Source organism: Paraphaeosphaeria sporulosa (assembly GCF_001642045.1).
Source record: "Paraphaeosphaeria sporulosa strain AP3s5-JAC2a unplaced genomic scaffold CC84scaffold_2, whole genome shotgun sequence".
NCBI classification, from domain to species: Eukaryota; Fungi; Ascomycota; class Dothideomycetes; order Pleosporales; family Didymosphaeriaceae; genus Paraphaeosphaeria; species Paraphaeosphaeria sporulosa.
The window spans coordinates 4,088,086-4,107,193 of NW_017253361.1; the positions used below are offsets into that span (position 1 = coordinate 4,088,086).

General features: G+C 56.2%; 8 protein-coding genes across 8 annotated transcripts; 2 read left to right on the top strand and 6 right to left on the bottom strand.

Moving 5' to 3' along the window:
• Nucleotides 1-396: 396 nt before the first annotated feature.
• CC84DRAFT_1184675 (MFS general substrate transporter) lies at nucleotides 397-2,497 on the top strand (the record flags this gene model as incomplete). The annotated part of the gene is made up of 6 exons (XM_018180768.1): nucleotides 397-445; nucleotides 753-886; nucleotides 936-1,033; nucleotides 1,189-1,528; nucleotides 1,610-2,289; nucleotides 2,350-2,497. 6 exons carry the CDS (start codon nucleotides 397-399, stop codon nucleotides 2,495-2,497), a joined length of 1,449 nt encoding a protein of 482 aa, XP_018041108.1.
• Nucleotides 2,498-2,507: 10 nt separating this feature from the next.
• CC84DRAFT_1161604 (uncharacterized protein) lies at nucleotides 2,508-4,005 on the bottom strand. Its single transcript, XM_018177783.1, has 5 exons — nucleotides 3,964-4,005; nucleotides 3,782-3,911; nucleotides 3,536-3,728; nucleotides 3,364-3,475; nucleotides 2,508-3,316 (listed from the first exon to the last, which is right to left on the bottom strand). Exons 1-5 carry the CDS (start codon nucleotides 3,981-3,983, stop codon nucleotides 2,848-2,850), a joined length of 924 nt encoding a protein of 307 aa, XP_018041109.1. The 5' UTR covers nucleotides 3,984-4,005; the 3' UTR covers nucleotides 2,508-2,847.
• A 1,917-nt stretch (nucleotides 4,006-5,922) lies between these two features.
• Nucleotides 5,923-8,285, bottom strand: CC84DRAFT_493038 (uncharacterized protein). Its single transcript, XM_018186513.1, has 3 exons — nucleotides 7,879-8,285; nucleotides 6,101-7,681; nucleotides 5,923-6,031 (listed from the first exon to the last, which is right to left on the bottom strand). Exons 1-3 carry the CDS (start codon nucleotides 8,129-8,131, stop codon nucleotides 6,009-6,011), a joined length of 1,857 nt encoding a protein of 618 aa, XP_018041110.1. The 5' UTR covers nucleotides 8,132-8,285; the 3' UTR covers nucleotides 5,923-6,008.
• A 1,097-nt stretch (nucleotides 8,286-9,382) lies between these two features.
• CC84DRAFT_1214043 (uncharacterized protein) lies at nucleotides 9,383-10,244 on the bottom strand (the record flags this gene model as incomplete). Its single annotated transcript, XM_018182601.1, has 2 exons — nucleotides 9,383-9,970; nucleotides 10,023-10,244. The coding sequence occupies 2 exons, from the start codon at nucleotides 10,242-10,244 to the stop codon at nucleotides 9,383-9,385; spliced, it is 810 nt and encodes a 269-aa protein (XP_018041111.1).
• Nucleotides 10,245-12,658: 2,414 nt separating this feature from the next.
• Nucleotides 12,659-13,953, bottom strand: CC84DRAFT_1161608 (uncharacterized protein). The gene is made up of 6 exons (XM_018177784.1): nucleotides 13,496-13,953; nucleotides 13,405-13,440; nucleotides 13,130-13,358; nucleotides 12,981-13,072; nucleotides 12,757-12,933; nucleotides 12,659-12,711 (listed from the first exon to the last, which is right to left on the bottom strand). The coding sequence occupies exons 1-6, from the start codon at nucleotides 13,765-13,767 to the stop codon at nucleotides 12,669-12,671; spliced, it is 849 nt and encodes a 282-aa protein (XP_018041112.1). The 5' UTR covers nucleotides 13,768-13,953; the 3' UTR covers nucleotides 12,659-12,668.
• Nucleotides 13,954-14,307: 354 nt separating this feature from the next.
• Nucleotides 14,308-15,591, bottom strand: CC84DRAFT_1161609 (uncharacterized protein). The gene has a single exon (XM_018177785.1). It carries the CDS (start codon nucleotides 15,353-15,355, stop codon nucleotides 14,456-14,458), a length of 900 nt encoding a protein of 299 aa, XP_018041113.1. The 5' UTR covers nucleotides 15,356-15,591; the 3' UTR covers nucleotides 14,308-14,455.
• Nucleotides 15,592-15,711: 120 nt separating this feature from the next.
• CC84DRAFT_1161610 (uncharacterized protein) lies at nucleotides 15,712-17,616 on the top strand. The gene is made up of 3 exons (XM_018177786.1): nucleotides 15,712-16,202; nucleotides 16,267-16,639; nucleotides 16,691-17,616. Exons 1-3 carry the CDS (start codon nucleotides 16,182-16,184, stop codon nucleotides 17,443-17,445), a joined length of 1,149 nt encoding a protein of 382 aa, XP_018041114.1. The 5' UTR covers nucleotides 15,712-16,181; the 3' UTR covers nucleotides 17,446-17,616.
• Nucleotides 17,617-17,701: 85 nt separating this feature from the next.
• On the bottom strand, nucleotides 17,702-18,760 carry CC84DRAFT_1066698 (sodium bile acid symporter family protein; the record flags this gene model as incomplete). Its single annotated transcript, XM_018173638.1, has 1 exon — nucleotides 17,702-18,760. A coding segment is annotated over one exon (1,059 nt), but the record flags the coding sequence as incomplete, so codon positions are not given.
• Between the last annotated feature and the right edge of the window lie 348 nt (nucleotides 18,761-19,108).

Genomic DNA, 19,108 nt, shown 5'->3' on the forward strand with positions numbered 1-19,108 from the left:
ATAGTTCCAGGTGAAATGATGCATAATTCCAGATAGAAAAAGCTTCCAAGCCATAATGCAAAGGTAAAAGACAAGGAGAGAGGCGGCTTGATATACAATCTAGAAAATCTTCGTATGTTCACCACATAGGTGGGCTTACTAGCATTGTCAGCACCGGCATTATTCGGTACATTCCCGTTCAACCTCGATGTGCATAATGCCTTCCCCAACGGATGCCAATTCCGATCTCGCATGACGTCGCGCGTGATGAGTCGAGAATTGCATAAGTCGTGCTTGGCAGCCATCTCCGCTTACGACACGCAGCCACTCGCAAAGCCCTAAAGCAATGCAAGCTTCTCTGACAGAATGCTAGTCACCACTATCTCTGGTCGCTGGGGAGAGCTTGGCGTTGCAATAATGAAACGAAGCGGAGATCGACGCTCTCCCCGCGTTCTCGGTAATAGAGGTGGATATGCGGGGTCCATGGAGATCTGGGGGAGAGAGTGGGAGTGCATAAATGTGTGAAGAGCCCGGTTCGGTTTCTGTCAGAGCGACAGTCTGCTACAAGGAGATATGAGCGTTGGATTCACGATGTCTGTTACCGAGAAAGATTTGGAGGCAGAGAGAAAAGAAGACGTGCGTATTTTTTGGGCTTGAACCGACGCATGTAATTAACCACCAACTATAGATCCTCAATGATGAACGACCCCGTAAAGGCAAAGACGGCGGCCTTGACGTCGCAGACGTGCTCGAGTCCACAAATGACACCTCAGGCCCGGCGTCTGGCGCACCTGAAAGAGAAGATAAAGAGACGCGTCGACTGATTCGGAAGATCGACTTACGGCTTCTACCCACTCTCGCAGTCATCTACGCCTTCGCACTTATCGACCGTGTCAACCTTCCAAATGTGGGTTTACCTATTCATGGGGCCATCACATTCCACTGACGCCGTCAAGGCCCGCATCGCCGGTATGGACGAAGACCTCGGCCTCTCCATCGGCGCCCGCTACTCCATCCTCACCATGATCTTCTTCATCCCCTACGTAATCTTCCAGTGAGTGATGCTGGCGTACATTCTGGTTGTTTCCGTTGTTATCACTGTCTGAAGACTTCAGACTTCAATCCCGAGCTCAAGACAAAACGACCTGCTGCTATCTAGTTACCCTTCTTTTGTGTGCATTTCACTGACTTTGAATCTCACCCTTGTAGGTTCCCCGCCAACATTATAATCCGCAAGCTCGGCCCCGCGGTCTGGCTGCCCAGCCTGGTCGTTTGCTGGGGCGCAACGACCATCGGGCTCGGCTTCGTGAGCGACTGGACGCAGGCGCTCGGGTGCCGCATCATCCTCGGCGTGCTGGAGGCCGGGTACTATCCCGGCTGCGTGTTTCTGCTAAGCTGCTGGTACGTGAGGTTTGAGGTGCAGAAGCGGTTTTCGGCGTTTTATCTGCTGGCGCTGTTGGCGTCGGGGCTGTCGAATATCTTGGCGTACGGGTTGAGTGAGATGAAAGGCATCCAGGGGCTAAACGGGTGGCAGTGGATCTTCATTATCGTAAGTCCACCCCCCCGTCTCTCCCCACTGCCCATGTAACTGCTTCCCAAGACCCCAAGCTGACTCGATCCCCGTCCCCAGGAAGGTGCCATAACCATCGCCCTCGGCTTCCTCGGCTACATCTTCATCGTCGACTTCCCCGACAAAGCGACCCACCCCTCCCTCATAACCCGGCGCCCCTTCCTCACCCTCCCCGAAGCCCGCCTCATCCTCGCCCGCATCCAGCGCGACCGCGGCGACGCCGTCGTCGACAAGCTCACACCCTCTCTCATTCTCCGCCACCTCCGTGACTGGAAGATCTGGGAGTTCGCCTGGCTCTACTTCCTTAACAACGTCGTCACCTACTCCTTCGGCTACTTTCTGCCCATCATCCTGCGCTCCGACATGGGCCACAGTGTCGCGATGAGCCAGATCCTGAGTTTCCCGCCGTATGTCGTGGCCGCGGTGTGGATGTTCTCCACTGCGTACGTAGCAGACCGGTTCAGGATGCGTGGGGCCATCATCATCCTCAACTGTGCGACGGCCGTGGTGGGGGTGTGCATGATGGCGTTTCTGGACAACGCGGATGCAAGATATGCGGGCGTGTTTTTGGGCGTCGCTGGCGCGAATTCAAACGTGCCCAGTATCCTGAGCTACATGCACAATAACATTGTGGGGCAGATGAAGAGGAGCGTGGCGAGTGCATTGTTGATTGGGGGCGGGGCGTGTGGGGGGATTGCGGCGGCGAATATTTTCCGGCAGCAGGATGCGCCGGCGTATGTGTAAGTGGCTCGATTTGTTGGTGACGGGGTTGTGATGTGGAAGTACTGACTGTGTGGTAGGCCGGCCATGGCAACGGTGATTGCGACACAGGTGCTGAGCATATTGCATGTGCTCAAGAATTTTGTGGTGTACTCGAGGGCGAATCGACAAGCTGACAAGGGTGAGAGGGTACTGGAAGGGCAGGTGGGATTTAGACAGACGCTGTAAAGAGATGTAGCATCTAGCAGTTTGACATGCTCAATAAGCTATGGCCGTGGCCTGATGCTGTGATAGTATCGCACCAGCTGAGAGGCCTCGACCCCTCCATTTATGCTGGTCAACTGTTTGGGGCGCCGATGGAACTCGGTGAACCCAACGACATCAAAAGTACTCCACACATGGACATATCGAAGTCCAGGCCACAGAAGTATACCAGATCAAGTCAAAGAAGAAGATGCAGGGGGGTACATAGACCAAGGGTATCTCGATACTTCACGCTAATTAAATCACTATACACCTGGCCGCTTGTCTTCCTATCACACCATACCATTGCCGAGCATACTACCGCCCGGTGCCGCTCACCTGTGGTTTGACAGCTCGGGCACATTAGGATTATACGGATCCGTGTGCACCTCGGCCGCATTCTGGGGATACGCCTGCTGCTGAGGTGTCGGGGGATACGCAGGCTGACCAGTATGCTGCGGTGAGCTCACGCCCGACACACTGGGGTTGTGTGCGTATCCGCCAGCATGTGAGACAGGGCTCACAGTATCCTGGCGCTGCACGGGGTCTTGGGCGTACGGGGCCCCAGTGAACTGCGGCTGCGCGGGCTGTGCATACTGGGGTTGCGGACTGGCGAACTGTGGTTGCGGCGTACCATACTGCTGGCCGGGGGTAGGGGCGGCAGGCTGGTCGTACTTCTCCATTGGGACGGCCTGACCGTTGTTCTGGTACTGTGGGGGTACGTTGGGATTGGCGGAGGTTCCGGCGGTGCGGTTCTTGTTCCAGGCGAGGACGAGAAGGACGCCGGTGAGGGCCCAGGTCACGCTGGGGGTTGTCAGTTGTAAGAAACGAGGGGTGAGAAATGGACTTACAGTTGGATGGCTGCAAAGATGGCACCGGCGGTGAGGACGCCGTAGTAGGCGCCGAAGGTGGTGTAGTCCCTCTTAATGAGGTCCCTCTTGGTGTAGCAGTAGGTTGAGCCGACTGCGAGTTGAAAGTTTGATCAGTGATTACTTCTGCGAAATAAGTACAGGTAGTACGTACAGCCGTAGGAGGTGGTGAAGCAGTAGTCGCCTCGTCCCCACATGGCAGCGAGGTTTGCAACCAGGCCAAGATCAACGAGCCAGAAGATGAGCAGCCATACGTGGACGGCTAAGGCAACGTATACGTTGTACATCTTGGGGAGGATGGTTTGGGAAACAATCATGTAAGCACCAACCGCCATTGTGCAAAGACACTGTCGTCGGACATCAGTGACGATAGTTGGGAAACATAGAGCAGTCGGCTTACCACTACAAGTGAGAAGATGAGGGCATTGTACGCGATGTACTTGATGCCGTACGCATCGAAACCCAGGATGATGATCGCGAATAGGATCTGGACGGCATGTACAGCTACGGTCCAGCGAGGGACGAGCGATCTGAGTGCACACGATTAGCCTAGCTCACACTGTCTTTCAACGCAGAACTTACGGGTGTTGTCCGTCAGCCATTGTAACGGTCCTGCAGAAGCCAAGAATGAAAGGACTTTGGTCACTGCTTGGAAGGAAAGTACGTCTGGCCAAACACCAAGCGGACGCAGCGTGGGTGCGCCGTCTTAAACGCACCGCAACTCGACTCACGCAAACGCATGATGTTTCTAATTCTGGCCTGCGCCCTCCGTGTCAATGTCTCCGACGGTCGTACTCGTCTGCAATCGCCGTCCACAGCCAATGATCTGCGCCGCGCCAGTCCTCTCTTCGCATTGCTCGCTCGTCACACAGTGACCGGGGCTAGCGAGCGTAGACGGCGTGATCGAATCGCAGGTGGTGTGGCTCGGGCGCGCGTGGCGCAGATGGCCTTGTTGTGGCATGGCGTAGGCCGGTCAGGGTGGGACCACCCGTGTTGGGAGATAGCGGGCTGAAACGGGGCGACGTGGTTTGCTCAGAGCCCAAGCTGAGAGCGGGGGCTGAAAGATACGAGCCTCAAATTTATGGGGAGCGCTTGGGGTGTTGCGGGTCCGGGACCGGTGAGCGAGAGAGGAAAACCGAACCGAAGCAGCCCACGAGTTGCTTCGTACTGGTCGTGCAGCTCTTCACAATGACACGCGTTGTATGCTTGAACGTATACTGCGTGAGAAGCAGCGGGGCCGGGTGCAGGTGATGGGGTTGTTCAGCAGCAAGGGGTGAGGGCGGAAGCTGCGGCCTGCTGCGCCGCACGTGGTGATTGGCACGAACATGCACCTTGTCCCGTGGACGACCGACGTGCCGTACTGCACATCCTCGCATAAAAATACGTGACAAAGATGCCATCCATCGATTCGTCGAGCATGAAAAACGATTGCGTTGGGCTCGTGCAGCGGCTCTTGGTTTTGTCAGACTGTGGCTTCTCAGCCAATGTCCATTGTTCCGTCCCTCATCCAAATCCGTAGGTGGCTCAACACTCATTACCGCTTGCGGCCGACGACAATTTTACAGTACATCGTCGAGATACTCTTCAGACTGCAACGAGAAAGCTCCCCTAAGTTCGAACAGAGTTCTCAAGACTACCAGTCCGCCGTCTCCACAAACCTTGTCAAAATCAGATACTAAGCCCTTGTCAAAGATCTATTGCTGACACCTCACAACTAGACTACTTTGTCCTGCTCCTCAACTTCAACTTCCATGGTAGATGGAAACCTTTTGTACAACGTACGGCGCCAAACATGACCACGCATCGTCTATCGACCAGCATGTACTGTCCGCGACCAGGCTGAATTTTCCACTAAATTTGCCAGACCTTCATCTGTGGAAAGTAGGCAATCATGCCAAGTGCATGTAGCGCTTCATTGCACCAACCGAATTGGAATGTAGCGCTCGAACGCAAGGCTGAGACATATCAATGCGGATATTGCGATAGATGGATTTCAGCTTACGGGTTGGGGGCCGCTAAACGTGAAGAAGGCTTGCGTTCACGTTCGAATTGAAACCGTAGCTTGATGGAAAAGCTGAAGGAAGGGTAATGGCAATTAGCACTTGGGTGATAACCCACGACATCACCTCCACGACTGGTCATGTACTGGCTACCGAGCAAACACCTCTTTCAACACGGAAATTGTTTCTGCAGTCTCTGGAGTTCCTTACTAACCTGCGAAGCACCAGTTCTTAGGCATCTAGTGTATTTCGCGTGCTTGGCTATTGGGGTGACATCTCGGGGCCAGGTCCCATCGAAGGTGGTAGCATTGAAGTTGGTGATGCGAAGACAGAGCAGCCAACGCGAAGACTCGCGCATGACCACCTTCCGACTCCATTCCACCCAGCCGCCTGCCCACTTCAGCAGAAGAACCCCCAGAATCAAGACATCCCACAGCACATACAGCATCAAGTAAGAATTGTGTCATTGAATTCGCGTTGCGATGGTATATATCCAGTCTCCCAACCCATACTCCAACAATGCATATCGCGACGACAGCGCGGTCATTACCAAGCCCAACCCAACCAATCTAAGAAATCTATGCGTCGCGCGAGCGTTCAAGCAGAAGCACAGCTTCACCTCGCCCCTCAGCTAAAGTCCACCCGCTCACCTACATCCTCAGCATCAGCATCCCACACCACAAAACTCGGGTTCGCATTCCCACTATCATGCCTCTTACCATTGATAGCATTGCCGCCCACGACGCCATTCACCTGGGCCGGCGCGCCCTGGACCCCAAACCCAGGATGCAGCGCCGGCTCATCGTCATCTTCGTACGCCTCGCCCGCGTACGTCGCCTCAGCCGCGCGCCGCTCCAGCACGCTCTGCAGCCGGCGCCCCGGCGTCTTCTGCAGCTCCACGCTGCACTCGACGCAGATGCGGAGGTAGCACCACACGCACGCCCAGCGCCGCTCCGTGTCGTTCTTCGCGCAGATCATGCACGCCATCGGCTGGAAGTCGTTGCGGCTCCACACAAACGTCGCGTGCTGGCTGTAGCACCCGTGGTGCTTGTGCGTGATCGGGGGACCCGAGACGGGCCGGGGTGCCTCCGTGAGCGGCACGAAGGGCGGCGTGTCGGGCGCGTCGTCTGAGGACATGCCCGTGTCTGTGTCGTCGCTCGTGGTGGATCGTTGCTGGGAGGGGAGGCTCGCGAAGGCGGGTGGGGGTGGTTGGCGGGATGCCGACCGGGGGGGGGGGAAGGCTGGTGGTGGGACGGGAAGGGGGGATGCGTGGGTGGGAGGAGAGACGGAGACTGCGGTGCGAGGTTGTGTTTGCGCGGGGGGAAGCGGCGCGTTGATAGACGCGTCGTCGCGGGCGGCTTCTTTTAGCTGCGGCGGCGGCGAAGTGGGGACGCGTTCGAAGCTAAAAGGGCGACGTTGGCTGTTTGAGACGTCAGGGCTGAACCTGGCCGCCTGGTCCACTAATTCTTCATTTCCCATTGTTTCTATTTTGCGAGGCGTGGGAGTGGGGCCGGGAGTTATGGTTTGTGGTGGTGCCGGGAGCTGTGGTGTGCTTGGTGATGTCGCACTGTTGAGTACGTCGAATCCTGTGTCGCTTTTGCCTTTTCTGTGCCTGGGATTAGAGGGCAAGCCCATTCCTCCGAAGGGCTTTTTCGATGAAGGCGGGGGTGCAGGAGTTGTCGATTCATCTGTCGGAGTTGGTGGGAGGAGATTGACAATCCGAGGAGCGTCCATTGGAGTGAGTTGATCCCTCAACTTGGGAGGGGCATATTCACGGGGTTGTGGTTCGACAGTGTCATTTCGTGACGCGGTTCTTCCGCGCTCTTCATCTGTGTCGGCCTCGAAACTCTGCTTTCGAGCGCGCGGTTGAGGCATTGGTCCACCTTTACCGCCTCGAGGGCCATTCCCCAAATCTGCTAAAGACGTGAATTTTGGGAGAGGCTTCCTTTTCACAGGCTCCATGTCCTCTTTGCCGTCTTGCGAGTGTAGCGAGTCCTTTCGTGGAGACCGCGCAGTCGAGTTCTGATTTCCCATTGCCGACGGTTGTCTACGCGTGGATTTCTCCGGTGGCGGCGGAGGAAGTGCCTTCTCCTCAACAGGCGTGTGGAAGGGATTTTGCGGTTCAGGTTGCGAAGCAATCGTAGGGCTTTTCGGCAGCTCAGCTGTGGATCCGTTGCTGACGGTCAATGTCAAGGAGCGTGGTATGGATCTACGCTTTAAGCGCTTGGAGACGATTCTGGATGGAGAACCCTCCGAGTTACTGGACCCTTTCGGTGACTCGGGCGATGCCGGTACGTCCACTGAGAAGTTGTTAGCAATCGTGGCTTTGAGAGAGCTGCAGATTGCAGGTGATCGGACAGTGAAGCGGCTTGAAAAAGAGGCGGACGAGCCTGCACTCGAATATCGCGTGGTGGACGGTCGAGCAAAAACAAACGATACGCCGCTATCCACTGAAGCCATGTGTAACATCCCCCAAAAAGCCGGAGATATTACTTACCCCGAAGGCGAAAGGGCGTGTTCATCTTCTGAACTGCCGGAGACGAATTACCATTACTATAGTCCCTTGCTCTTGATCTCTCCGGCGGCGGTGGAGGTGGGAGTTCTTTGAAAGCTGATACCGGCGACGACTTATACGGCGAGCTGCTACCGTCCTCAAACGAGCTTCCATAATCGTTCAGCAGGGCGCTGACAATGTCCTGTCGCGAGGATGGCGGTAGGCTAAGCCCCGGCTGGGTCATATAGTCCGTCATCGTAGCCTAAGTTCACTATGGTATACCGAAATGGCGGGAGGCTGAAAAGCCAAGGAATGACGTTAAAGCGGATGCGGTAGAGAGTGTGGGTAGACCGAAGTCTGTACTACATACGAAAGGAGCGAGGTAGAGTGGGCAAAATAGAAATATTACGGGTACATTGAAGGAGAAATGGAGAACGATTACGTCGAGATGGGGCTTGGGAACTGGCGGTCGCATGTACAAATGTCAGACATGGATGTCCGCTGCTCGCAGGGTGACAGACCATCAAACGCGTAGGCGTCTGGGATTTGCAGCGATTTGCGCCTGTCACAGAGTCGATCCGTCCTGGCTTCCCGGCGTTCCCGCCCACACAATGGCCCGGCGTAAGATGAGAGGACGTGGCTCCTGGCTTGACCCATGCGATTTTGTTTCTCCATAATCAGCAGCGAAAGTAATAGTACCGATTCTTGAAAATGAACAGACTAAAGTCGGTCGCCGCACACGGGCGAACAGTCTGCGCAGACAACGGCGTGGAGCCTGAGGCTCACGGACAACCAGGGGTCGTGTTGCGACGTTGAGACTCGGATCGTGGTACATGAGATCCCCCGCAGGGCCCACACATGGAGGATCTGCCCACGTGACTGTTTCAGGCCACTGCATTTGGTGTCTGAAATGCCCTAAGACATCTTGGGGACACGAATCGTCAGCACACAAGACGCGTTGTACCGCGCAGATACCGGTAGCTGATGCGTCCGCATAAGGGAGCTAAGGGCGACCAAAGTCTCGGAATGTGTGCACGGTGAGCGACCTTGGAATCGGGTAATTTGGCCGATTCTATTGTACCCCGCGAGCGCAGGAGGTAGATGGTCTAATATCTAAAGTGAAATTCAAGGACCTTCGTACGACCCTTCCGCCACGCCTCGGTATCCCACCTCACCCAGTTCCAAGGTTCCCCAATCGACTGCGATAGCGCCGATAGCGATAACACTGTTGGTAAGGATATCCCTTCCACGACTAAAATTACTGCCTCAATGACATCGTCCGTCGCTTGTCTGCCCAAATACCTTGCCACAATGCCTGGCATTATGCCGCCCCTCCTATTTTGATTCTCCAATGGGTATCCCGCGTAGTCAGCCTTCCCTAATGGCCCAGTAAACACAAAGAAACAAAGTCATCCCAAACGCCATCGCTAAATGGATCGACTTGATATAGTCGCAAATATTGAGCCCTTAATATGTACATTAGAATTAAACAAAGTGCATCTTCCAATCACTGGAAGAGGAAGAAGAAAAGCATGATGAACAGGGATATCGATGGTGTAAAGGCAACGGTCGAAGTGGAGGCAGCGCCTTTGAGTGGGGCGGCGGTGACGTTAACGAATGCGGTCCCACAGTACATGGAGATGGTATCGGCAGCGCTCGAGTACGTCTTGCTGACGGGCTGCGTGGAGTTGGCAGCGAATTGAGAAAAGATGGCCATTTCGTCCTGGAGACAAGAGTTGCATGTAGGGCGCGCGCCGCCGGTCATGCCCACTCCCAACGGTAGATAAAAGGGAATCGCATCGACGCCTTCGGACGTGGTGTTGGTGACGGCATTGGCGTAGCAGTAGTCGCCTTCGTTGTCCTTCAAGCAGCTGGCCAGGTACATGGGCTCGTACGAGATGAGGCCATTGTAAGCCTGTACCACCTGCGGGTTGTTGTTGTCGTAGTCAACTTTGCACGCATCGTCTGTGAGAAGTTGGATCGCAAGATCGTTCATCCCGGTTGTACACTGCGTCGAATTTGCAGCGCATGTTGCCTCGAGGGTTTGTGTGATACGAATGAAGGATTTGGAGGCCTTGAACAGCGCGTTCGAAGTCTGTAAGTTGTCAGTCGTGGCTTCGAGTAGCATCTGTCAGGGGCAAACGCACTCGCAGCATCAAGGAGAAAGGATGACAGCTGGTTACGGTCTCGCTATGTAGCATCGTCTTGAAGAAAGTCGCGCAATTGTTTGTGAAGTTGTTGGACAGCGCCGAGTCGAAGGCTGTGGGAATCTGGAAATCGCCGCTGGCGCTGGGATCAGTTTTGACGGACCGCTTCGACGGCGGCGCGGAGGTGGTCTTTGTCGCATCTCCATAGTAGACTGGAGGCATGAACGGCGCGACGGATGGTGGCTCGCGGGTGTCGATGAGGAGCGAAGGGCCTTTCCACACGGGTACGAGAGTGTCTTCCAACGGTTCGGGGAGGCGTGCAGATCTTGCTCTATAATGTCGATCACCATGTGGAAGTACCGAGGCAGCAGTTGCGCTTCCGAGCAGGGACGTCCACGATAGCAGCGCCACGAGCAACAACAGCAAGCCAGGAAAGCGGTGGACGAGGGGTGCTGTTCTCGCACGGCGGCAGAGGCTGCGTCGGCACGACTTCAAATGGCAATGGCGCTCTGCCGGCCGCGCCGCGGTCGCTTGATGGTGAAACAGCGTTGCTCCCATCTCGCGTTTCGCCCAGAGTTCTCCCAGCAACGCGTCCATTGAAGGCCCACCAACACTTCTATGATTACTTGCAAGCCCCTCGTGGCAGTTTGCACACCATGACCGTGACGCTGCGTGCAGTGCGGCGAGCGTCTCCGTTGCGGTCGTGCAACAACGGACTAGAGTGGAGGTGAAGGTGCCCCTGCGGCGTTCCTTGCAGCAGGCGACGGTCCGTCCGAACGGGCCGGTAGCGTGTCTTTGGCGACCTGGGACAGGAGCGACGAAAGTTGGAGAAAGGCGATGGTTGTCGAGCGTCGATCGTCACCAGAACTGAACGTGCTGGCCGGAGGTTATCTGCTTCTCTCCAACAGCCTTGTGCGCTGTGCTACGGGGGATGGGAGCCGCGCCGTATTTCATTGCGCGCATAGCGCCATTGAATCGGCGCACGCTGCAAGCCACCACGCTGCCTGCTGCTCGACATGGATAAAAAGGTCAAGGAAAACATCTCGGCTGCCTGCGAGTCGGGTAAAGCGCCGCCATGCGTCTTGCCCACAAGTGGTGCTTCGGGGGTGCAGGGGCGGATACTGGCTCGTGCCAGCCAATATAACCAAGCAGTTGGGCGAGGTCTGGACTTTGGTCCTCCCCAGGAGAGCTAGCAGCTGAGAGAAAGCAGTCGTCACCCCTTGACGGTTTGGCCCAATCCATCCTTCAAGCCAAAGGAGACTGTATCCCCGGGCTTTGTCAGGCACACGTGCTACCCCCTCATGCTTCGTCGGACTAAATGCTGTGGTCGCGACGCTCAAAACAATAACAGAAAAGCTCCGCAGACAACCCGCGTGGTATGGCAGTCGCTATGGCACGCGCGGGGACATTTTGAAGAGAGTCAGTCAGTGGGTAAGCAATATCACCATCAATCAGTTGCCTGGGGCGCTTCCTTCAAGCCTGCCAAGCCAATATTAAGCCACAAAAGGACGACTCCCTATGGGTGGGGATCCACCACACCACGCGGCAAGCCGTCAGCACACCGAGATGCAGACCTTTGGTTGACTGGCCTTGTGCAGCAACGGCTCAATCTAACTTCCAGCTGCCCCGGAACTTGGATAATTGAGCAGCACGTCTTGATGGCTGTCTGAAAGCCGATCCTGGGAGATCGGACGCGACCCTGGCCCATGCTCGGGATTCTGGAATATCCCCTCGTTCGCCTGTCATTCGGTCTTCAAAGAATGGATCGATGGAGGGTCTGCCTTCTCAAAGCGAGCCACGCAATACCGCTCTCATCTCCAAATGCGCTTGTCTCAGTTTTGCATTCTTCCCAAATTGCGTCAATACTCCTCGTGGCAGCCACAATTGTTAGACCCCTCCATCCCTTGGGTGCGGCGTAGGAGTATTGCCAACATCTGTTGACCACTGACCAGTATCTAACAATCCCAGATAGCCTCGTTGGGGCATACACACAGGTGAGAGCTCGGCGCTTACCTGCTGCCGGCCGCTAGTTGCAAGCGCTCGGTAGCACGCCTCCTGCACAACTCTGCAAGCCATGGGGCCGACATTGCTCGTGTCTGCTGGCTTCCAAAGTGCGTAATAATATCGACCCGGGAGCCCCTCAGCTGCTGGTAATCAGCCATGTACATGATCCTCCTGTCCTTGCTATATCGATTCCGAGCATATCGAAGTCGCACCTCCCCGCACCGAGCTTCGTACATCTCATATACCGTTACTTTTTACCCCTCCACTGTGGGCATATGCCGTGTAACTAATCCCTTGCCCGTTCATGTAAGTCCCGCAACCCCGCAGTCGGGATCCCTGTACCACCTTCCGCCGTTCCAATCACCGGCCATGTGATCTCCAAATATAGGGCTAGGATCGGAGGTCGGTGGTGCGCAGTCTACGGGAGCAAGCACGTTCATAAATGTCAACGAGCCGTGAACATCACTGACACCACTCCCAGCCAGCGATAGAGAAAATTGAAACAAGTCGCAAGTCGCACTGCTGCGATTCAAGCAGAGAAGCAATGCTAGATGCGACTGCCCTGTCTACAACGTTCGTGCTACACTTCTCCCCCCAAAGCAGCCCCCCTCCTTATGCGTCCCCCGTCCCTCGCCCTTTCCTTCACGGAATGGCATCTGGCAGGCCTGACGCCTCCTTGTGGTACCTACAAGCTTGTCAGCCGGGCCACGCATTGGGATAAAGTACCCACATTTTGAACAGCGGATCCCAGACCGTGACGGCTCTCCTAGAATAGTGCCCATTCGCCAGCGTCGGCGGCTCGAGGTCAAATTGCTTGTCTGTGGAGCACTCAATGACCCTGCCATATAGAGAGGCATCGTCCAGACACCGCTCGTATGCGGCGACGATGGTAGAGACCGGGGTCATGCTGGTAACATCAGTGTGGGAAGGTCTCTCCATCAGCCAGAAGCTTACCAGTCTGGCGACACGGCATCGACCATTTCCTGCGGGATGATCGAAGTGTGGACGATGCCCGGACAGACGGTGTTGATGCTGATGTTCTCCTTCTACGAGCAGTTAGTTTTAGTCTCCATGTCGGTACGTGAACGCAAAGTGTAGCTTACAGCCTTGAGTATCCGTGCCGTCGCTCTCACAAAGTTGACCACGGCCGCTTTGGCGCCGGCATACTCGGGATACGTCTCGTGCGGCAAGATAGCAGCCACACTCGCCGTCGCGATGATCTTCCCGCCCGGTGTGCTGTTCTTGCGCATGAAGTGGATCGCGAGCTGTGTCCCGTATACCACGCCTTTGAAGTCGACGTCTGTGGTTGAGAGGTCCGGCTTGGGAGGAATCCTGCCGTGCTCAGCTTCAGAACCTCACGCTTCTTTGCAGAACTTACTTGTTCGAGCCCCGGTGCTCAAAGATGTAGATGGAGCTGCTGACGTTTAGCCAACTTCAAGTCCCGTGGGTGGTAGAAAGAGACGACGCGCCTTTTGTCGACAATGCCGGCATTCGCGCAAAGCGCATCGATGCGGCCGTACGTATCCCACACCTGCTGGAACATTTCCGCCTGGCTGTCGTAGTCGGCGACATCACACTTGTGGAAGCTTGATGCCGCGCCGAGCTGTGCCGCGAATTTCGCGTTGGGGTTGATGTCGGCGATAGCTACTTTCCATCCTTTTGCGACCAGGCGCTCTACAATGCCCATGCCCATGCCTGAGTTGCCGCCGGTCACGATTGCTACTGGTACCGAGGACGCCATTTTGTAATGTAGTTACTAGGAACTCGAAGTTTTGGAGTCGTAAAGTGGAGATCTGGGGAACGTTGTAGTCTGTACATCGAGGCGGATCGCATTTCCGAAGAAAAGACGCTACTTGCTCCTCATGTACCACGAGACACAATGCGGAGTGAGATCTCCATCGTTCCATTTGTTTGCTGCAGTTTGCTGTAGTGAGGGGTTGCGAGCTGTGCTCGGCTATGGCCCTCATAGGTAGTCGGCATCGGGCCGACGCCCATCAGTTTCCTACATGAAATAGCCCCCTTTGAGGACAATGCCCAAATCATCAGTGCTGTACGACATGTATAACTCCGACAAAATGCTGACCGATGAACATGCCATTCACAGTGTGCTTTCTTTTTCAAATCTTCGGGAGGCAGGTGCGATCAGCAATACATATCCAGGAAAACCTTTCCCGCAGCAGGTACCAGATATACCGATCGTACTCACACCATGAATTATGATATTAAGAAGTTGGTTGGCATGGGCTGATAGAATATGCTCTCAATGATCAAAGTAAGCACATGCATGGAAGCAAGAGTATCGCTCTACTGTCACCCAGAGGCTCGCAACGCCACGCCTTATCGGCTTAGCAAGACAGAGTTACACGTTTAGTTGTGCTCACACTTATCAATCAACTCAAAGGCAGCATGGCAGGGTAGATACACACTGATCATTCGCGAGATCTCTCCCCCCTGCGCACCTCCTTCAGGGTCGGCTCCTCTTCCTCGTACACCTCCTTCACGTCCACGCCTGGAAAGTCCTCCCTCAGCCGCCTCGACATATAACGAATGCCCCAATCCTCTGCTGCACGATGACCGACGCACACGACCCGAAGTCCGTACTCTTTGGCCGCAGCTACTCCACTCTCCCTCGGCTGTCCGGTCAAATACAGCACCTGCTTGCCGCCTCCATGCTCCTTCGAGGCAATCCAGCCCCTCCGCTCAGCCAGCTCTAAAACTCTCCCCACCTCCCCTGGATTAAAAGCATTCATAATCGCCACCACGCGCACCTGCTCGTCTCCACCCTGCCCCAGCCTCGCCTCAAACGCGCCAAACTGCTCCCTCAGCACGCCCTCCAGCGCCACCGCCGTCGTCGCCGTCGTTCCCACAATTCCCATCTTCCTCTCCGGATCCTCCTTGTAGCCCTGCACGCACTCGCTCGTCCCGGCATCTACGCCTAGCAGCCCCGCCAACGCGACGTTCCACCCCACCGTCAGATGCTCGTCAAACGATGTGTGGCTGGCCAACACGAGCGTGTCTCTGCGCACGCGACGGCGGTCGAGCGCGAATGGGCGGTGCAGGAAACACAGCGTGCGCGGCAGGCGGGGGACCGTTTCGCCGCGCGGGCGGTGGCCGCTGGGCGGCGCATAGCCTATCAGATCGTAGACACCCGGGGTCGGTGTGACGCTCAGGACGATTTGGTCTACGCGCGCAGTGTCGGGGGTGTAGCGCGGGTGTCGGGGGACGTGGTAGAGGAGGTTGACGTCGGTGGGTTTGGGCGGGAGGAGGGAGGAGATGAAGGCGGTGATTGCGGCGTGGGTTGGTCGGGGCTGCATGTCCGCGACAATCATGTCTCGAGTCAACGGCAGCTTGGACGATGCTCCCCGTGTTAGGGAGGATCCGAAGGTAGCTTGAAGCCTCGCGCGGCCTCGACTACGTCATTGATGTGCTCTGCTCTTGCTCTAGATCGTGGGCTAGAGTGCAGACGAGACAGGAGGCCATAGTGGCGGAGCATGGGGGCACACGGTCTACAGGTGAGCGGGATGTAGTTGACGTGCAACACGCGTCGCTACCTTTTTGTGGAATGGAGAGAACAGGTGGGATGATGGCCTGGCGGGAAGCCTTGCAGCAGGGACCCGGCAGGCTAGCCTGTAACAGGGAAACCGCGCCTCGTGCGTTCGAGCGAGCTGAACCTTGAGTGACCGCTCCCACCCACTCTGCGAGCTGCCTGTCAGCATTCTGCGGTACAGAAAGATGCGCCAGAATCCCCTTTGGAAAGAAAGCGTCACGGACTGGTGATGAGATCAGTCCGCCGGCGTTGTTCATCGCAACTGCGACAAGATGCCCAACGAATAGAATCCTCCATTGCCCAGGGCAGACGTGGGCACTGCGACTGGATAGATCCGCCTCACCAAATGCATCTGGTACGCAGAGATGCGTGGCCACGTGCGCGAGGCTTACAGCTCAGATGCCGCGAGATACAGCCTCGTGCAGTCACCTCGTAGGACCGGTCGGTCAGCCGCTGCCGGTGCCTGGTGATCAACCGGCCAACCTCGAGATGGCTGTGTTCTCACGCGTACCTCCGTTTCAAAACTGTTTACTCTCATCTTCTCTTGCACGGCGACGACGCTTTTCACCATCCACCATCCCCCATCCACCGTAATGCCAGAGATATCCATGAAGAAAGAAATCGGAGATGTACGCTGACCTGATTGCGGACAGTCCTATCATGTCGCTGGCAAACTGGCTAACTTGTCACCAGACCAAAGACGTACTACAAGACATCGTAATCGTTGTCTCGCTCGTCTCCACGCTGGCGAAATCATTCGGCTCAGCGGGCGACCTCTACCGGAAGCTCAAGAAGAAGACGAAGAACACGAAGAAAGGTCTCAAGGAAGATATCAAGCAAGAGATAGAAGAGCATTTGTCTGAGCCCGAGGGCCCTGCTCGACGGGAGGCGCGCTCCGAACGTGGCAACAACCATCACCGAAGAGAATCCAGGAGTCGGAGTAGGCACCCACGCGATAAGTCGTGCGACAGCGACAGAGAGTCTATTGAGCATTCATATGAGCTCGTACGCGCGGAGTATGACCGGGGATATCATCGCCTGGGCGAGAAATTTGCTGTTGGGGATTGTACGTCTGCCATACTTTGCCTCGACCTCTGCAACTACTAAACCTTCGCAGTGATCACGCGGAACCAACTGCAGGCGCAGATCATCCTTCTGCAGCAGAGACTCCTCTACACCTACGAAGATGTCATCCTCCACTCTGACTTCCCACGCCACACCCCTTCATACCATCTGAAGGAGCTGGTCCATACCACACGCACCGCCCGCTCAGCAGTCATTGACGCACTCACAATGCAGTACCAGCGCATGCTTCCAGCGCTAGGCCCCACAGCCCCAGACCATCTGCTCCCCGGCGCCTACCCCTCTCCACCCACGCCCACCGTGCACACGCCCGACGACGTCCTCCACGACCACCATACCAAAACCTTGCAATATCAACACCACCACCGCCCTTCATCCCGCAGTCCCGCCCGCAGTCCCTCAAAATCCAGAACCCCCCATCCATCCCTCTACTGCTCCTACGCCCTTACCCTCCAACGCACGCCAACCCTCACCCTCCCCGCCCCCTTCCTGCCCGACGGAACCAACCGCTGTCCTTCCTGCTCAACCCACATCCCCGCCTCACCCAACAAAGCGTGGGAGATCGTCAAAGCTTCGTCACGGGAGGGGGCGCTCGACCGCACGTTTTGGGTAGGGACAAGGTTCCTAGCCAAGTGTCATCGGGAGGGCGGCGGGCTCGCTTGTATTTTGTGCTCGCGGTGGCGGGAGGCGGATACGGTGTGTGGGGTGGCAGAGGCGCTTGTAGAGCATATTTGGAGGGACCATGGAGTGCGCGAATTGGAGGGGGATGAGGACGTTGGGGAGAGGTAGGGGTGTGCAGGTTACTCTGGGGTGGGCGGAGCATGTGGGCATTTGACCAGGCGCTATGGGCTTTGAGACTGTAGACTGGGAAGGGATGAGTAGTTCAGGAATAGGGTGTGGGTTGTAGATAGTAGATTGGCGAGTGACGATGTATAGCTATCTGCTCTCACCTCGACAAGTGCCCGGGCACAATGTCCCGTTTCTCTCAAACCTCAGCTTTGCCCCCTCCATCTCTGCCCGCATGTCTACCTTCCCTCTTCTCTTTCTCCTCCTCCTCCCCATCTTGCTCGAACGGCCTGATCCACCGCCGGAACACCACCGTCAAGACCCCTCCAATGGCCACTTGCAACGCTTGGAATATAATCGCCGGAATTTGCAGCTTGGACTGCTCCACAGGACTCACATCAATATACATGACCGCGCTTAGCGGCACCACCATGGACAGCGCCTTACTCGGACAACAGTAGCAGCACGCAATCACATCCCGCCGGTCCAGCCATATCGTCGCCGCCACAAAGCATATGCCCAGCCAAACACCATAGAGCGCAACGTTAATGAAGACGACGAAGACGATGTTGGAAGGCCGCACGGAGGCGAAGGCGTCGCTGCGGAACGCCTGATCGAAAGTCTGCCAGACGAGCGTGAGCAGCGCAACGGAAGAAAGCTTGATCAGCTTCCAGTCTACGAAGACCTTTTTTGTAGCTGCGGGAAAGAGGTACTGCACCGCCTGCCCGAGGGCCATGGGCAGGAACAGCGACAGACCCAGCTGCTTGAACACGCGGCGGTAGATCTCGGCGTAGGCACTGTCGCCCCCGCCGCTGCCCGCGAGCACGCGCGTGTACCACGCGCCGCAGGCGAGGTACATTTGGAGGAGGACGGGGGTCAGGAAGGGGCACAGGAAGTTACCGATGACGGACTGGACGACGGTGAGGGCCGTGTTGCCGTGGGCTTGGCGCGTCATGACGACGTTGGAGGACATTGTTGTGGGCGCGCTGCCGAGGAAGAGGAAGCCGATGAGCAGCCAGGGGTCCATGAAGGAGGGGTTTGTGGCGCAGAGGCTGACGATGGCGAAGGTCGCCGCCGACGTGACGAGATAGCATTGGAGCTGCACGAAGAAGTGGATCTTCCATTTCTTGTAGTTGTCGAGGAGGACGCGCGTGGAGAGGGTGCAGCCATTGATGAAGAAGATTACCGACACGGAGAGGTAGGTTATGATGGTGCGTTTGATGGGTTGTTGGGAGGAGGGGACTTGGACTTGGGATGCAATTAGGATGATGAGGCCCATGGCTATGAGGAACCATTGGTCTTTGGCCAGCCATAGTAGGTTCTTGACTATCGTTTGGCCGTTCGTGTTGTTCGGCTTCTCGTCCACTTGTTGCAGCTGTCCAGCATGCTGGCTTTGGGGTCTTGAGGATTGTTGAGTGGACCTCGTGACATCCACATGACTCTTCTCTGGCCCGCTGGCGACCTCAAGTTCAATGTCTTCTGAACGGGGTGCCCCACTGCTTGACGCGATGGAATCATCCGGAGATGCAGTCATTGGAGACCGAAGAGGTAGGGCACCGGTTCATATAAAAACCGATTTTCACCTTCTATATCAATTTGAAGACGGCACAACAAAGGGAAATGTTCTGTTTACAGGAGAGGAGGTCATTCCCCACAAAGTGTTGTT

What these genes read in the sequence shown, in the direction of transcription:
- CC84DRAFT_1161610 (XM_018177786.1), top strand. Translation starts at nt 16,182, where the DNA reads ATGAAGAAAGAAATCGGAGAT. An exon ending in TGAAGAAAGAAATCGGAGAT is followed by an intron (nt 16,203 to 16,266) that starts GTACGCTGACCT and finishes ACTTGTCACCAG; the next exon opens with ACCAAAGACGTACTACAAGA. An exon ending in GAAATTTGCTGTTGGGGATT is followed by an intron (nt 16,640 to 16,690) that starts GTACGTCTGCCA and finishes AAACCTTCGCAG; the next exon opens with TGATCACGCGGAACCAACTG.
- CC84DRAFT_1161608 (XM_018177784.1), bottom strand. Translation starts at nt 13,767, where the DNA reads ATGGCGTCCTCGGTACCAGTAGCAATCGTGACCGGCGGCAACTCAGGC. An exon ending in GCCGGCATTGTCGACAAAAG is followed by an intron (nt 13,441 to 13,495) that starts GCGCGTCGTCTC and finishes AAACGTCAGCAG; the next exon opens with CTCCATCTACATCTTTGAGC. An exon ending in CGGCACGGATACTCAAGGCT is followed by an intron (nt 13,073 to 13,129) that starts GTAAGCTACACT and finishes AACTGCTCGTAG; the next exon opens with AAGGAGAACATCAGCATCAA.
- CC84DRAFT_1161604 (XM_018177783.1), bottom strand. Translation starts at nt 3,983, where the DNA reads ATGGCTGACGGACAACACCC. An exon ending in CTTCACCACCTCCTACGGCT is followed by an intron (nt 3,476 to 3,535) that starts GTACGTACTACC and finishes TTCAACTCGCAG; the next exon opens with TCGGCTCAACCTACTGCTAC. An exon ending in ATCTTTGCAGCCATCCAACT is followed by an intron (nt 3,317 to 3,363) that starts GTAAGTCCATTT and finishes GACAACCCCCAG; the next exon opens with CGTGACCTGGGCCCTCACCG.
- CC84DRAFT_493038 (XM_018186513.1), bottom strand. Translation starts at nt 8,131, where the DNA reads ATGACGGACTATATGACCCAGCCGGGGCTTAGCCTACCGCCATCCTCG. An exon ending in CACGCCCTTTCGCCTTCGGG is followed by an intron (nt 7,682 to 7,878) that starts GTAAGTAATATC and finishes ACAACTTCTCAG; the next exon opens with TGGACGTACCGGCATCGCCC. An exon ending in GGGCGGCAATGCTATCAATG is followed by an intron (nt 6,032 to 6,100) that starts GTAAGAGGCATG and finishes CTGAGGATGTAG; the next exon opens with GTGAGCGGGTGGACTTTAGC.
- CC84DRAFT_1161609 (XM_018177785.1), bottom strand. Translation starts at nt 15,355, where the DNA reads ATGATTGTCGCGGACATGCAGCCCCGACCAACCCACGCCGCAATCACC.